This window comes from Muntiacus reevesi, chromosome 20 (genome assembly GCF_963930625.1).
Source record: "Muntiacus reevesi chromosome 20, mMunRee1.1, whole genome shotgun sequence".
Classification (NCBI taxonomy): Eukaryota; Metazoa; Chordata; class Mammalia; order Artiodactyla; family Cervidae; genus Muntiacus; species Muntiacus reevesi.
Window position 1 is genome coordinate 8391041 of NC_089268.1, and position 15230 is coordinate 8406270.

The window sequence follows — 15230 nt, forward strand, 5'->3', positions numbered from 1 at the left end:
TTAAAGTGTTCATTAAAATAGAAAGTAAACAAAACGTCTTTCTAGTCAAATATATTGAGAAAAATATGTTCTAAAACATGAGGGAAATATAATTTTACAACAGACCACAAGAATACGTGGAAAGTCCCCAAAATGTAATATATATTTTAAACAAATTCAGTAATAATTCCTAATTACTATTTGATTACTCTAAGGCCTCCAGACTTGCTCTAAGCAAAACAATCTTTCCTTCTTACAAAACAAATGATCTTCTGACATCGTTTATTTAATTTCTGATAGATAGTTTTTATCAAGTATGAAAATATAAGGCAGTAGAGTTAAGATTTTTGTTCCTAGACCTAATTGCAGAATTGTCTGCTTGCCTAATAAATAAGATTCTGAGAATTCCCCTTATTAGTTAAGGTTTCCATGAACTCTTCCTTCCTATTTGTTACTTCAGAGACTAGAAAAGACAATATTCAAGGGACCTCCCATTTTTTCCAAACTGAAATTTCACAAGAAGATAGAGTCCTATTGGAAATACACCATGAGAAGTTCCAAAACAGAACAGATATATGTGTAAGTATAGCTGAACCACTTTTTTGTATGCCTGAAACTCATGAAACACTGCAAATTAACTATACTCCAATATAAAATTAATTTTTTAAAAAGCCTCATCAAGAAAGCAGGGTTGTAAAGGTTGACAGTCCAGCTTTAGAATGGCTGCCCCAATTTACTCTGAGTTTAGTTAACTGTGAGAACACATTCTACCTTGTGTGCTAGAAGCCCCCCATGTGCGGCCAGGAGGATGAGCTCTGGTCACCCACTGAAGTCACTGGTCCTATGATGGAGTCTTCACTGCTCCTCCCCTCTCTAGCTCACACCCTCACTCCTTTATCAGGGCTGCCTGGATCACCTCTAGATAACGTCATCACACACTAAATATTTGCCTTTAAATCTACCCACCAGGGAGCCCAAACAAAGGCACAGCCTCAGTACCTGTCTGTTCCACACCTAGTCCATATCTATCCCCGCTACCTTCTTCCCTCCAAGCATCCACTGTGCTCCCAAGCTGCTCAGAGCACTGACACTATCACCAACCGACCTGAAAAGCACACTCTTTTCCTGTTTCTCCCCACAATCAACTTGTCCCTCCTGTGCCCGTGCTCTCAGCTCTTTCCTGAGAACTGAACGGATTGGACAATGGCATTCCGATGCAGCTCGCTTTGGTAGAAATAACACAGTAGCAAAAGCAAAAGGCCTGGTGCTAGGTTTATCCATCACTACCTTGGTGACCTCAGTCAACTAATCCTTCAGGTTCAAGGTCTTTCCATCAATGATATGAAGACAAAAATACCTAGGAGACAACTGCACTGATTTAGAGGGTCTAGAAGTTTCTGATAATTGGAAAATTTAGGATGGATAGGACAACATGTTCAAACAAACTTCCTATCTTAAGCATTGCCTTTGATGATGGTAAAGCCTGAGTTTTCATAGTTCAGATCTTCAAGTACAGAGAAGTTGGAGACATATGAGCCCTAACACATTGTTGTGATAATAGAAATGAGGACATACATTCAAAGGAATAGTAATGTGGAAGGATGTAGTCCAATTAAGCAGACCTAGTCTGATTATGCAGGCTTAAAATTAAATAACTCTAAAGCTGGGTGTATAGACATTCCAGAGAAATTCTCATAAAGGTACACAGGAGGTTACATGAAACAATTTACAATAAGTCCCATGCCTATAAACAAATTCCATTCTGAGAGTGTATTAGTAAGTCCAGTGTGTTCATAAGTTCAACAAAGTTAGCCTAGATACCCAACTAATACAGTCCACTGTATAGTACTGTACTGTAATAGGTTCATAACAGTTTTCATACAAAAATACATTAATGACAAAAAATAAAATATTTTTAATCTTACAGTACAGTACCTTGAAAAGTACAATAGCACAGGACAGCAGCAGGTATGCAGGGGGTGGCGTTGAGTGAACAGGTAAGAAGGCTTACTGACCGGAGGACAGAGAGGAGGTGGGAGACAGAGCGGAAGGGTCATCACCAACAGGAGCCAGGACAAGCTGCAGTTTCGCTCACACCCGACGCCGATGGCCCAGGGTCTGGTTCCTTACTGCAACCAGACGCACATTCACATCTTTGAAAGTCCACAACTTGAAGGTTCGCACGTAGGGGACTTACTGGACATCACAACTGGCAGAGGGTAGAGAGAGGCACTCTGAGAGCTCACCCTGGAGCAGGCGGGTAGCTGAGGTGTTTACAGAGCAATCCACTAGGTATTTATAGAGCAATGTTCATAGAGCTTAAAACCACAGTGTGAAGTGGGAAAAAAAGAAACAAAATATAAACTATAATACCATTTATATTTATTAAATATATATGCAGCAAAATAGAATGCACATCTTCAAAACAAATATAGGTAAAGAATATATATCAAACACAAGAATGTGTACCTATAGCAGGAAAAGAGAAGCTAGAAATCCTTAGAAAAGTTAATCAATCAATCACCCAAACAACAAGTACACAGGAGAGGGGTCTTGCCCAAACTTATAAGAGCAATGAACTAGGGAGTGTCACTGACTCAACCTTTTGTTCTCAAAGTCAAAGATGAATGGACAATTGAATAAATGGCTGTCTTAGAACCTGATTATCTGAGTGTTAATTCTGTCTTTAGCATTTACTAGCTTGATTTAACCTTTTGGAGCCCCTTCTCACAAACATAAAATATGAATAATACTATTACCCGCCTGACAGGTTCATTGTGAAGGTTAAATCAAACTCGTGGTGCCGGACACATGATCAGAACGCAGTGAGTACTAGAGATGATCAATAATCTAAAATGATGCCTCACACAGTCTAGCAGGTAGAGAAGTAGTGTTTGGGGGAGAAGAAATGAGCAGAAAGCATTACTAAGGCCCCACTTCTCCTCACCCACTAATGGAGGAGATGATGAGGACTTTGTATCTCCAGGCACCAACTGGAAATACAGTTGGCACCTGGAAATACAGATGTTTTTCTTCACTTCTGCTCCATCTTTATTGCTGCAATACAACAATGGAGCCATCCAAAATGGTGCCTGGAGGATGAGGAGGCCAACTGTTCCGTGGGCAACCCTCCTTGCTTTGCCCTGGGCAGGATGATGAGGGTGATGGAGCAATGGTCTGAGGGCATGGTGGCTCAGACAGAGCTGGCTCCAAGGAGAATGTGAGTTGTGCACAAGGGTATGTAGTGTCTACCAAGTCCTCTGCCACCAGGGGCTTGATGTCCAGAACCATGGTGGATTCTCCCTTGGTGTATTGCCCCAACTGGACAGACAAGACAAAGAGAACCACTTGGAGAAGATGAGGACTGGATTCTGGGGGTGGCAGCTAGGAAAGAAAGGTAACACGGCCAATACGGCGGGCACTGGGTATGCTAGAGTGGGGGGCTCCTCCTGGGACTGTCTGCAACAGGGTGGTTTGCTCTTCGGTCTTGGCTGTTCCCAAGATGATGGGTACAAACTAACTCTGAAGGGTTATAAGAAATCTTTGCAAGAATCACGTGGTGACAGTCAGAGAAACAGTGATGTAGGAAACAGTTCAGCAACATGACGTAAACTTGACTATCTGCATGTCCCAGGAAGCACAGAACCCAAACAGGACAGGAAAACAGCATGTGTTTTGTGTAAATACCAGCTTTCACACCTTCAAGAGTTTCCCAATGAACCCTGGAAAGCGGGCAGGGACTCCTCTTCAAAAAGTTACTGTTTTTTTAATGTGTAAAAATAATTAAGCAGTAGGGAAATACGACCTGATTCAGATAGCAACGTATGCATAAAATAAAACTGGTGTTGAAAAATCATCACACCCATCCTTCTATTTCCCCATGTTTCTTTTTTATTTGCCTGCTAAATAGAGGGGCATGTTAGTATTGCTGTCAGCTTAATAGAAGGCATTCAAGGCTCTAACAGTGGTGGGAGAAACTGTAGGCAAATCTCTTCTAAACGGGGTGTTAGTGATCACTGCCATGTTATATGCCGGCAGGGAACTTTCTTAGTTCCAGTGCAGTTCATAAGGAAAACACTAAGACTGAAAAAGAGACTGATAAAAGTTAAATCTAGCAAGTGATTAGCACCAGCGTTCCAAAAACTTCAGCCCAGCCTGAGTGTTCACTTCTGCTCCATCTTCATTGCTACAAAATAAGAGGAAACAGTAGTCAGGTTAATGGAGACAGAATTTTAAAAAACAGGCCCATTCATATTCAGGTATGGCATTTCATATAAAAATGATTTGGAGTAGGAAGTTTCTGTTTGTTGTTTTCTCAGTAGTTGTGTTGTTGTTGTTGTTGTTGTTGTTGTTGTTGTTATACAATTAATGGCAGGACAAAGACACCCAGTGGTACCTTCAAATCAGACCCCGGTCTCTCCAGAGCTCAGCACAGCAGTTCTGACCTCCTGCAAGGGGTGCCAATGACTGAGGGGCTGGTGCCAACTTAAGGAACAGCCCTGCTATCCCACCCACAACTCCTCATCCTTCAATGACTTGGCTGCTGCCAACTTTTTCTTTAGTGTCAAATGCATCATTCCCAAAAATGTAGCCTCTTAATCACAGAGAAGGTAAAGTGAACTGGGATTGGATTTTCAAAATGGGACATTACAAAAGCAGGAGACAGCAAATGAACCTCTTGCCTTTTTTTCCACATATTAATTCCGTTGGCTTCCCAAGGCTGCTATGGAGTAGGGGGGTGGTTCCACCGATTTCTTTACCCATCAATCTGTTTGATAAGATTACACCCTCTGGAGCAGATAAGGTACACTTAACTGAGTGGAAATGAGTATTAGTAGATTATACCAGTCTCAGTTCAGTTCAGTCGCTCAGTCGTGTCTGACTCTTTGCAGCCCCATGAATTGCAGCACGCCAGGCCTCCCTGTCCATCACAAACTCCTGGAGTCTGCTCAAACTCATGCCCATCGAGTCGGTGATGCCATCCAGCCATCTCATCCTCTGTCGTGCCCTTCACCTGCCCCCAATCCCTCCCAGCATCAGGGTCTTTTCCAATGAGTCAGCTCTTCGCATGAGGTGGCCAAAGTATTGGAGTTTCAGCTTCAGCATCAGTCCTTCCAATCAACACTCAGGACTGATCTTCTTTAGGATGGACTGGTTGGATCTCCTTGCAGCCCAAGGGACTCTCAAGAGTCTTCTCCAACACCACAGTTGAAAAGCATCAATTTTTTGGTGCTCAGCTTTCTTCACAGTCCAACTCTCACATCTATACATGACCACTAGAAAAACCATAGCCTTGACCAGACGGACCTTTGTTGGCAAAGTAATGTCTCTGCTTTTTAATATGCTATCTAGGTTGGTCATAACTTTCCTTCCAAGGAGTAAGCGTCTTTTAATTTCATGGCTGCAGTCACCATCTGCAGTGAATTTGGAGCCCAAAAAAATAAAATCTGACACTGTTTCCACTGTCTCCCCGTCTATTCCCCATGAAACGATGGGCCCAGATGCCATGATCTTAGTTTCCTGAATGTTGAGCTTTAAGCCAAGTTTTTCACTCTCCTCTTTCACTTTCATCAAGAGTCTTTTTAGTTCCTCTTCATTTTCTGCCATAAGAGTGGTGTCATCTGCATATCTGAGGTTATTGATATTTCTCCCAGCAATCTTGATTCCAAAAAGAAGTATAAAAGGAAATATCAGAGAGGAGGGCAAAAGAAAAATTTAGTTCTAAAACTGTACTCTAATAGAGCAATGTGATGAAATGACATTGAAAGGAAATGAGCATAACTATATATTTCCAGGTGCCAATGAATGGCTGTCAACGGAGCATTCCAAGAAGGCAAATGAAGACTGAGGGAGGGCAACTTCTCTTCTGCAGGCAACTCTCTGCTTTGTGTTTTGTTGGGTGGTTTTTTTTTTTTTTTTTTTTTTGGAGTATAGTTGATTTATAATGCCATGTTAGTTTCAGATGTACAGCAAAGTGATTCAGTTATATTTTTATATGCATCTATTCTTATTTAGATTCTTTTCCCATATAAGCCATTATAGAATGTTGGGTATAGTTACCTGTGCTATACAGCAGGCCCTTATTAGTCATCTATTTTATACATAGTATTGTGTATATTTAAAAGCAGAGACATTACTTTGCCAACAAAGGTCTGTCTGCTCAAGGCTATGGTTTTTCCAGTGGTCATGTATGGATGTGAGAGTTGGACTGTGAAGAAAGCTGAGCACCAAAAAATTGATGCTTTTCAACTGTGGTGTTGGAGAAGACTCTTGAATCTCTTGGACTGCAAGGAGATCCAACCAGTCCATCCTAAAGAAGATCAGTCCTGGGTGTTCATTGGAAGGACTGATGCTGAAGCTGAAACTCCAATACTTTGGCCACCTCATGCGAAGAGTTGACTCATTGGAAAAGACCCTGATGCTGGGAGGGTTTGGGGGCAGGAGGAGAAAGGGACGACAGAGAATGAGGTGGTTGGATGGCATCACCGACTCGATGGACATGAGTTTGAGTAAACTCTGGGAGGTGGTGATGGATAGGGAGGCCTGGAGTGCTACGATTCATGGGGCTGCAAATAGTCAGACACGACTGAGCGACTGAACTGAACTGTGTACCTATCATAGGAAAATGAATATAGTTCTCTGTGCTATCCAGTAGGACCTCGTTGATTATTTTATATATAGTAGTGTTTATATGTCAATACCAACCTTCCAATTTATCCCTCCCTCTGTCCCATTTCCCCCCAGTAACCATAAGCTTGTTTTTCACATCTGTGACTCTGTTTCTGTTTTACAAATAAGTTCAGTGTTTTTATTTGTTTGTTTTGTTGGTTGTTTTTTGTCCTGAGCCAGACCAAGGGGTGAAGAAGCCACGGTCTGAGAGAGCTGTGGCTCGGAGTCGCTCCGTAGGAGGCATGGGGATGTGCAAGGCATGAGGGAAGCAGACAGGAAAATTGCACACAGCAAAGCTAAGTGGCTGAGCAGAACAGAGAAACAGGACATGCCCTGAGTCACGGAGGAGAGCCTTCATTTGCCAGGTTAGGAGGAGGTGGAGAGAAAGTTGCTAAAACAAGAGGTAGCTGCACTCCTGCACTGATTTGTTCTAGCCACAGAAAATCAATAGTCATGAAATAAATGAGTTCTGGTTTTCAACATTTCAATTCTCTGAAGTTTTAGAATGAAAGGAGAAACATGCCTCAAAAACAGCTCCTCCTATTTCCTTCTAACAAATAAAAATGAGCATGTTTTTTATTTTCCTGAGAGTAGCAACATTTGGTCGGCTTCCTGGGTAGCTGAGATGGTAAAGAATCCGCCTACAATGCAGGAGACCCTAGTTCGATTCCTAGGTCTGGGAGTTCCCCTGGAGAAGGGATAGGCTATCCACTCCAGTACTCTTGCCTGGACAATCCCATGGTCAGAGGAGCCTGGCGGGCTACAGTCCATGGGATCACAAAGAGCTGGACACGACTGAGCAACTAAGCACAGCAGTGGCAACATTTGGTAGTTATTCTTATGAGATATTTAAAGAAATCATCATCTTTGACTAACTCTTATGAAGGGCTATGTATTTGATATACTAAGCACTTTACACACATGAATGTAAATCTTCACCATAATCCTTTGATCTAATTTTACAGAGAATGAGATTGAGGCTCTAAAAGATTAAATACCATGCCCAAGACTACAGTATTAGTAATTAAACACTTATTTGTTCAATGTTTCCTGTTTGTTTTTGTTGGTCATAGAGTCATTAGTCTGTTTCATCCATATTAAAGCATATCACATGTCTGACTTGTAAATGGTAAACTCTGTCCCCAGAAGAGTTTCAACAGAGGATTTAAGGATATACGGGATTATAATATTCAATTAAATGTTGGACAAAAGGCCCTCTCAATTCTCCTTCAAATGTAAGATGTTATAATTAAGAAATAACTAGATCAGATAGCAAAGGACTAGGCATCTCATGCCCTGACGCCAGGCTGGAAAACTGAGCACCATTTCTCATCTCCTCTGAACCCAATGAAAGGTCAAAGAAGTGTCTACCACCACCATTCAGCAGCTGGTTTGAAATGACATGATGTTATGACGGGTTGAGTCAAAATTTTATACCTTTCGTGACTTTTCTATTTTCTTTGCCAACCTCAATATAGGTAAGGAGCTGAATTACTCAGGAAAAACATATGTCTACATTTAAGAAATATGGAAATCATTAATAAAATAAATTATTATTTTCAGGCTAGTTCTCAGCAGTGAAGGCTATTACATCCTGTCACCAGCAGAACAACAAAGTTATTTTGGATAAGAAAATATATACAAGAAAGACCATAAGATATTTAGAAAACTGCAATTTTAAAAGGAGTCACATTCCAAAATTGGTTTTGTTTAAAGTTAACTTTAGGTAATAAGTGATGCAGTGTTGTGAAACTTTAAGCCAGTGTGACAGAAAGCACTTTCTTAAAGAATGTGCTGTGTAAATTGATTTTTCCTTCCCTTTCAATATATAACCAACTCTGAACAATTTTATCTGTCAAATGAAAGAGAATGATCTACACATGTCTTCTTGTAAAGATGAAGCCCGACTTCAGGTATACAAAGCAAACTGTCATTTATAGAAAATGTATCTAATAATTTATTAACAGTTACATATTAATTTTTTCTGAAAATCTTAAAATATATTTTGGACGTTTGCATAACTACTAAAGTTGGTGTAAAAATACAAGATCTAGCATCAGAATTTATTGTCCATAAGACAGAAGTGACAAAATATTCAGCAGCTGAGGTCCTATGTAGATAGGATGGTAGGTGGAGAATGCAGGTCTAACGGATTCTAGGAAAGACAATGTTGAATTTGGAGTCAAAAAAATTTAATATCTGGTGACCTGAGTCCTGAATAGTTATTAACCCTGATTCTATTATTTTGTTTTGTTTATCTTGAAAAGCTAGTGCCCACAAGAAGGTCAGTCCTTCTACCTTCTGACCTCTGCTCAGCCTTTTACCATGATTCATTACAATATAAAACCCAACATGAATCTATTGAAATGACTTTGAAGGAAAAATCCCCAAATTGTCACATCCTCACCTCTTCTATAATATTTACAACAGAGTCCCAAGAGAAGAAAAATCAATGAGACTTGTTTCTCATTAGTGGCTACTTTAGAATCAGACTCTCAGATTCTGGTACTACTTCATATCAGCCAGGTTTAAGGACAAATAAAAATGTTTAAGAGGCTTAATTACCCTTGCTGAAAGTAAAGGAAGAAATTTCCCTCCCTTGTTCTTAGAGCATTTGTTTCAGAAAACTTGTCTCCTCTCTTGGAAATGGAGATAAATCCTTGTGAAACCTAGATGGGCTTCTTATCAGTTTTAAGACTCAGAAAAGTCTCAAGGACTTGACAACCATCTCCTTTAAAGGTAAACATCCAAAGGAGATAGAATAAGCCTTATCTCAGTTTCTTCTAGGTTCTCAGGAAGGATGGGAGTCTAACTTTAGCTGACACCTGGATCAAAGTTGTAAAAATAGTTCCTGTCATAAAGATAGGAGAAGTTTCTTTTTCCTTTGTATAAAGTCAATGAACTAACACAGGTGGTCCTCCCAATTACCAGGTGATTTAGAATGAGCTAAACTTGACTTTTTTGTCAAGCTGACTACTTGACTATTTGTCAAGTCCTCTTATTTGAGGGTAAATCGAATTATTGTTTATCTTGAGAATATATATATATATATATATATATATATATATATATAATGGGTTAAACCTACTTGGCTATATGAAAGGTGAGATGTCTTTTGTCTTTGTGATCTTTTGGTGCTTGTAATAGACATCACACTCTGGTTGAATGCTTAGTCAATAATAAAAGTGCTGTTTCTTCTCTACTACCTTTGTGAGGAGGACTTTTGGGTTGGTAAAAAATATTTATTTTAATTTTATTTTCTCAACACAGGCTGTAGGCTTTCAACACAGAAAGGTCATGTTGATAGGGCTCACTGCTGCAAATCTGGTGGTCAGAATATCTTTCTTTCTATTTTTCCTTGCCCACCTGGATGCCTGGGCAAGGTAGGGATCTACTCAGGTATTCATATGAAGTGTCTTCATAAGATAGATTTACCCTGGACTTCCAACCAGTTGTCAATCAAAGCATATGAATCTTCTTTTCATCAGGAGTTACAAATATACAGATATCAAGTACTTCTATAAGGTTACAACCTTGAACACTGCAATCCAAGATTTATCAAAGCTTGATTTTGATAAATAATATTTATGGGAAATTGCTTGCAGGGAACAGAGTGGGCCCATTCCTCTTGATAATTCCATTTTTACCCTTGAATCAAACAAAAAAATGAGAGTGGTTTCCATGGACAAATAACTTATTTTTCTCTTTTCTGTGTTCTCATCTAGAGAATAAAAATAAAGGAAGGAGACACTTGTCCCATAAAATTAGAACTTGAGAGATCAATGGAGGTTCTGGAATTAAAAATAAAATGAACACAAAATCTTCTATACACCACAGGAGCAAATCGATCCTAGATGGTCACCTTGCCAGCAGAATTGTTATCTTGCCAACTCAAGTATTTATCAAAAATCTGCAAAGAGAAGGAATAAGAACACAGGAGAAGAATTTGCCTAGTATGTGTTTTATGAGCAAGTAGTGACTGATTAGCTCTTCAGTTGTGTTAATAACAAATGGATCTGAAAGGTCAGAACCAAATGCATATTTAATCATGTTCTTGGAAATCAATTGACCCTCAAGTTAAAAATGAAATAGACCTAGGACTGCATGTAGCAGGTGATGTGAAGATTGGCAGGTCAGTTATAGCTCATTCCCAGCCTGACTTTCACATTTAAACTTGTAGACAGAGAAGTGAGCTATCTAAACTTGTTGTGGATCCAAGTTGCTGAATTCACCAGACATGAGGAATACAATCAGAAATGATGATGATGACTGCTAATGGAAGTTAATTCTTTCTAAATAACTATAACCAGAAAGCATTTATCTCAGGCAGAGAGTCTGCTCTAAATTACGGCATTGGTGTCAACAATTGGTGGGAATGTAAATTGGTAAAGCCACTATGGAAAATAGTGTAAAGGTGCCTCAAAAAAACAAAAACAGAGTTGTCATAGGATCCAGTAATTCCACTCCTGGGCATATATCCAGACAAAACTAATTCAAAAAGATACATGAGCTCCTATGTTCTTAGCTGCACTATTTACAATAGACAAGACATGGAAATAATCTAAATGTCCATCAACAGATGAGCCAATAAAAAAGATGTGACGTGTACATACACACACATATATATATACACATTACATATATATATATACACACACACACACATATACACATATATATACACATATACACATACATATATACACACACATATATATGTGGAATACTACTAAGCCATATAAAAGAATTAAATAATGTCATTTACGGCAACATGTATGGACCTAGAGACTATCACACTAAGAGAAATAAGTCAGAAAGAGAAAGACATATACCATGTGATATCACTTATATGTGGAGTCTAAAATACAACGCAAATGAACATATCTACAAAACAGAAATGGGTTTAGAGAACAGACTTGTGGTTGCAGGGGAAGTGGCAGAAAAGGGGAGAAAGATTGGGAGTTTGGGATGAGCAGATGCAAACTACTACATATAGGCTGGATAAACAGCAAAGTCCTACTGTATGGCACAGGGAACTACATTCAATATCCTTTGATAAATCATAATGGAAAAGAATATGAAAAAGAATGTATATATGTATAACTGAATCACATTGCTGTAGAGCTTAACACAATACTGTGAATCAACTATACTTCAATAAAATTACTTTAAAAAAAATAAATGTAAGCACACTCAAAAGAAAAAGAAATCTATGAAAGTGACCTTCTTTGAAAACTGATCAGCCAGCTGATCACAATGTTTAAATCCATTATTTAGGGATCTCACCTTCTTCTACCTCAGACACAATTTAGCAACTGAACAACAAAAGCCCCTGGACTTAGTTCACATCCGATGTTATGCCCAATCCCAGTCTAACTATTTTCCAAACCTTGTGTAGAATGTCAAATGAAACAGATATTAGGTTTTATTAATTCAGTAACAGTGAATCTCAATGTAGAACAGATATCTCAAAAGTAATCTACCATAGGTTAGAGTATAGGCTAAACTTTTATGACAGTAGACATGAAGAATTTGTGACCCAAATCTTTATTAATTCAAAGCATTCCCTAAAGCAACATTTCTTTTATGATTCTTTTGCTTTTACTTTCAAATTTTTGTTTCCAAGATTGACTTGATTGGCGTTTCTAGACGACAATGAAGGAGCTAGAATTTGAGGCTCTCAACTCCAGTTGTACATGTAAATCACTGGCAGAGATTTTAAACCTGCCTTTGCCCACCTCTAGAGATTCTTGATTCCACTTTCCTAGAGGGGAAGTGCACTCTTTGGGCTTTATAAAGTCCTGTGAGGGGACTTCACTGGTGGTTCAGTAGTTAAGACTCTATTCCCAGTGTAGGGGCCACAGATTAGACCCCTGGTTGGAGAATGAAGATTACACAAACCACTGGGCAAGGCTGAAAAAAAAGGTCCCAGGAGATTTTAATGCTGAGCCAGAGCTAAGAACCACTGTCCCAGATGATCAGCTGAACTGTTTTGAGTTAGCTGTTTTTAAATGGACTTTATAAAGCATAGGACTTACAAAAATAATGATCAAATTAAATCCCACATTGCAGGCAGATTTGTTACCAGCTGAGCCACAGGGAAGCCCTTTCAAATGGACTTTATAAAGTATAGGGCTTATAAAAATAAGGATGAAATTAAATCAAGTACATCTGAGGTTGTTTTTAACTGAATTCCTGAACTAATTTAAACAACTAGTGCCTACAAATAGCAGGATCAAGCAAAAGAAACAGTAATCTGGTAGTCCGAAAGGCAGGCTGCTGTCTTTAGGAAATGAGAGAAAACCAAGAGGGAAATTCTGAGGTTTGATCAAGGTCCTCCCATGAGTGTGTTTGCACTGGGCCAGTAACTAGCACACTTTACTCGCTAGATCATATGGTCATAAGGCCAGAATTACTTTATAAAAATGGGTAGTTTTCTTGATTAGTGCTTTGAAGGTAAATAAATACGAAAAAGAAGATTTGGGGAAAATGCACAGGTAAATATTACCATTGATCACACAGAATAAGAAACTATCAAAAGTTATTAAATCACTCTATATGTGCCAGTGTAACTAAGTAAAACAGAGCACACTGGATGCCTAAAATGGTAGCTTAATTATCAAAAACATTCTTTTTTTTTTTTGAGTTTGATATATATTTATTTTTACTGAAATGTAGTTTGATTTACAATGTAATGTTAGTTTCTGGTATATAGCAAAGTGATTCAGTTACACATATAATGTTAATATATTATATATAACATATATAACCCCTAATGGAAAAGAATCTGAAAAAGAATGTGTGTATGATATATACATATACTCTTTTTCAGATTCTTTTCCATTATAGGTTATTACAAGATACTGAATATAGTTCCCTGTGCTATACAGTGGGACCTTGTTCATCTATTTTATACACAGTAGTGTGTATCTATTAATCCCCACCTCTCAATTTATCCTCCCCTCTTTTCTCCCTTATTAATTTTGTGATTTTCTATATCGACGAGTATGTCTCTGTTTTGTAAATAAGTTCATTTGTATCATATTGTAGATTCCATGTATGTGATATCATATGATCTATAGATTATTAATAAATGGATACCCCTCAGCCCCAGTTTCCTCCTCTGTGAAATGGGAAAAGTAATACTCAACTTGCGATGTTTTTTGAAGATTAAGTAAAACAATGCATCTAAAGTGCATAGCATGTTAACATGTGGTAAACTCTCAATAAATTGGTAATTATAATCATTCTTAATGTTGGCATGTGTCCACAGAAACCAACAGGCTTCTGATAAGAAGAACTGTTAAAATCGTTCCGTAATATTACTTGGCTACATGTACCAAAATTTTCCCATATGTGCATACTCATTACACCAATAACCCTGGTTCTGAAAAAAATCAGAGATATGGTCAAGGATACAAATCCACACCTATTTATAGCATGCTTTTATATTTTAATAACTAAAGTTATAGCAGAGGGACACATCAATGCTGTATGCTAGAAATTTCAAATTTTGCATAAATTGGGATGTCAGTTTATGAAATATACCCCAAATTGTGGAAAATATACTTTGGGGAAAAATTCAGATTTCATTAATAATTTTACTTGGAATTTCATTATTTTTATCTCTCTTTTGTATTATTGCATTATATATATATATATATATATATATATATATATATATATTTAAACATGGAGGCTACAAAATTGAGCATGACTAATTTGTAAGAGTATCTAGAATGAATGAATGAATTCACTTTTTACCTTCATAAAGACAAGTCCTTTAAAAAAGTACTTTTTTCCCTTACCTTTACCACTTTGCCTAAAGGGATATAGAAGAAAATATTGCTCAGTTATTCTTGCTCGACAGAAAATTCAATTTTTTAATATAATTTTTTCTTGCCCCTTTGGTATAGCATTTTTTAAAAATAAGAAAGGTCTTTTCATTTATTTTTCTCTCAGATCAAAATGTGAAAGTGGCTCAATATTTGAATGAAATTTAGAGCTATATTTGAGATGACACACTTTTGCCTGTATGCTACCCGCCATACGCAAAATTCACTTGGGGGCTGGAAAACCAAACTACCAGAAGGTCCTGGGATTTCTGACTCGGAGACACTTATAAATACTATGGAACATTCACTGACCTTCTAGAAAAAGAAAACAACAATGGCTTCACATAATGAATCCAGAGAAAAAAATCATAAAAATAGCTGAGATAGAAGTATTTTGTGATCAAAGTGCTACATATATGGGCACCTCTAGTACCACCTTCCACATTGAGAAGCAAGAATTTACTCCTTAACTACCAGATGTTTTTGAACAACACAGAGTAGTTTAAAGTTCATTCTATCTTTAAAATAAAACAGATTTTATTAATTTTTAATAGAAGATTGGCTTACTTCTACAATCCAATATTACATGGAGATGGATAAGCAGATGTTCAATTATATTCTACATTTACCTCTTTGGAATCAAGGGTTTCGTGTTCCGGAATAGCCATCATTGGATGACTCAGCTTCACAGATAAGACGCCCAGGATGTGATCAGAGATAGAGGTAAGGAGAGATAAAAGTTTAAAT

General features: G+C 38.0%; 1 protein-coding gene across 12 annotated transcripts in view; it reads right to left on the bottom strand.

The window, feature by feature from the left end:
- Positions 1 to 2339: 2339 nt before the first annotated feature.
- The window catches only part of MLIP (muscular LMNA interacting protein), a 276627-nt gene continuing 263736 nt past the window's right edge, over positions 2340 to 15230 (bottom strand). For 8 of the 12 annotated variants that reach the window (XM_065912877.1, XM_065912882.1, XM_065912874.1 and 5 more), the window contains 2 exons: positions 15051 to 15166; positions 2340 to 4165 (listed from right to left, as the gene is read on the bottom strand). In XM_065912877.1, coding sequence (XP_065768949.1) covers positions 15092 to 15166 — 75 coding nt within the window. In that variant the 3' untranslated portion in view covers positions 2340 to 4165; positions 15051 to 15091. The remainder of the gene's footprint in view (positions 4166 to 15050; positions 15167 to 15230) is intronic. The other 4 variants (XM_065912880.1, XM_065912872.1, XM_065912881.1 and 1 more) reach the window with 2 other exon arrangements.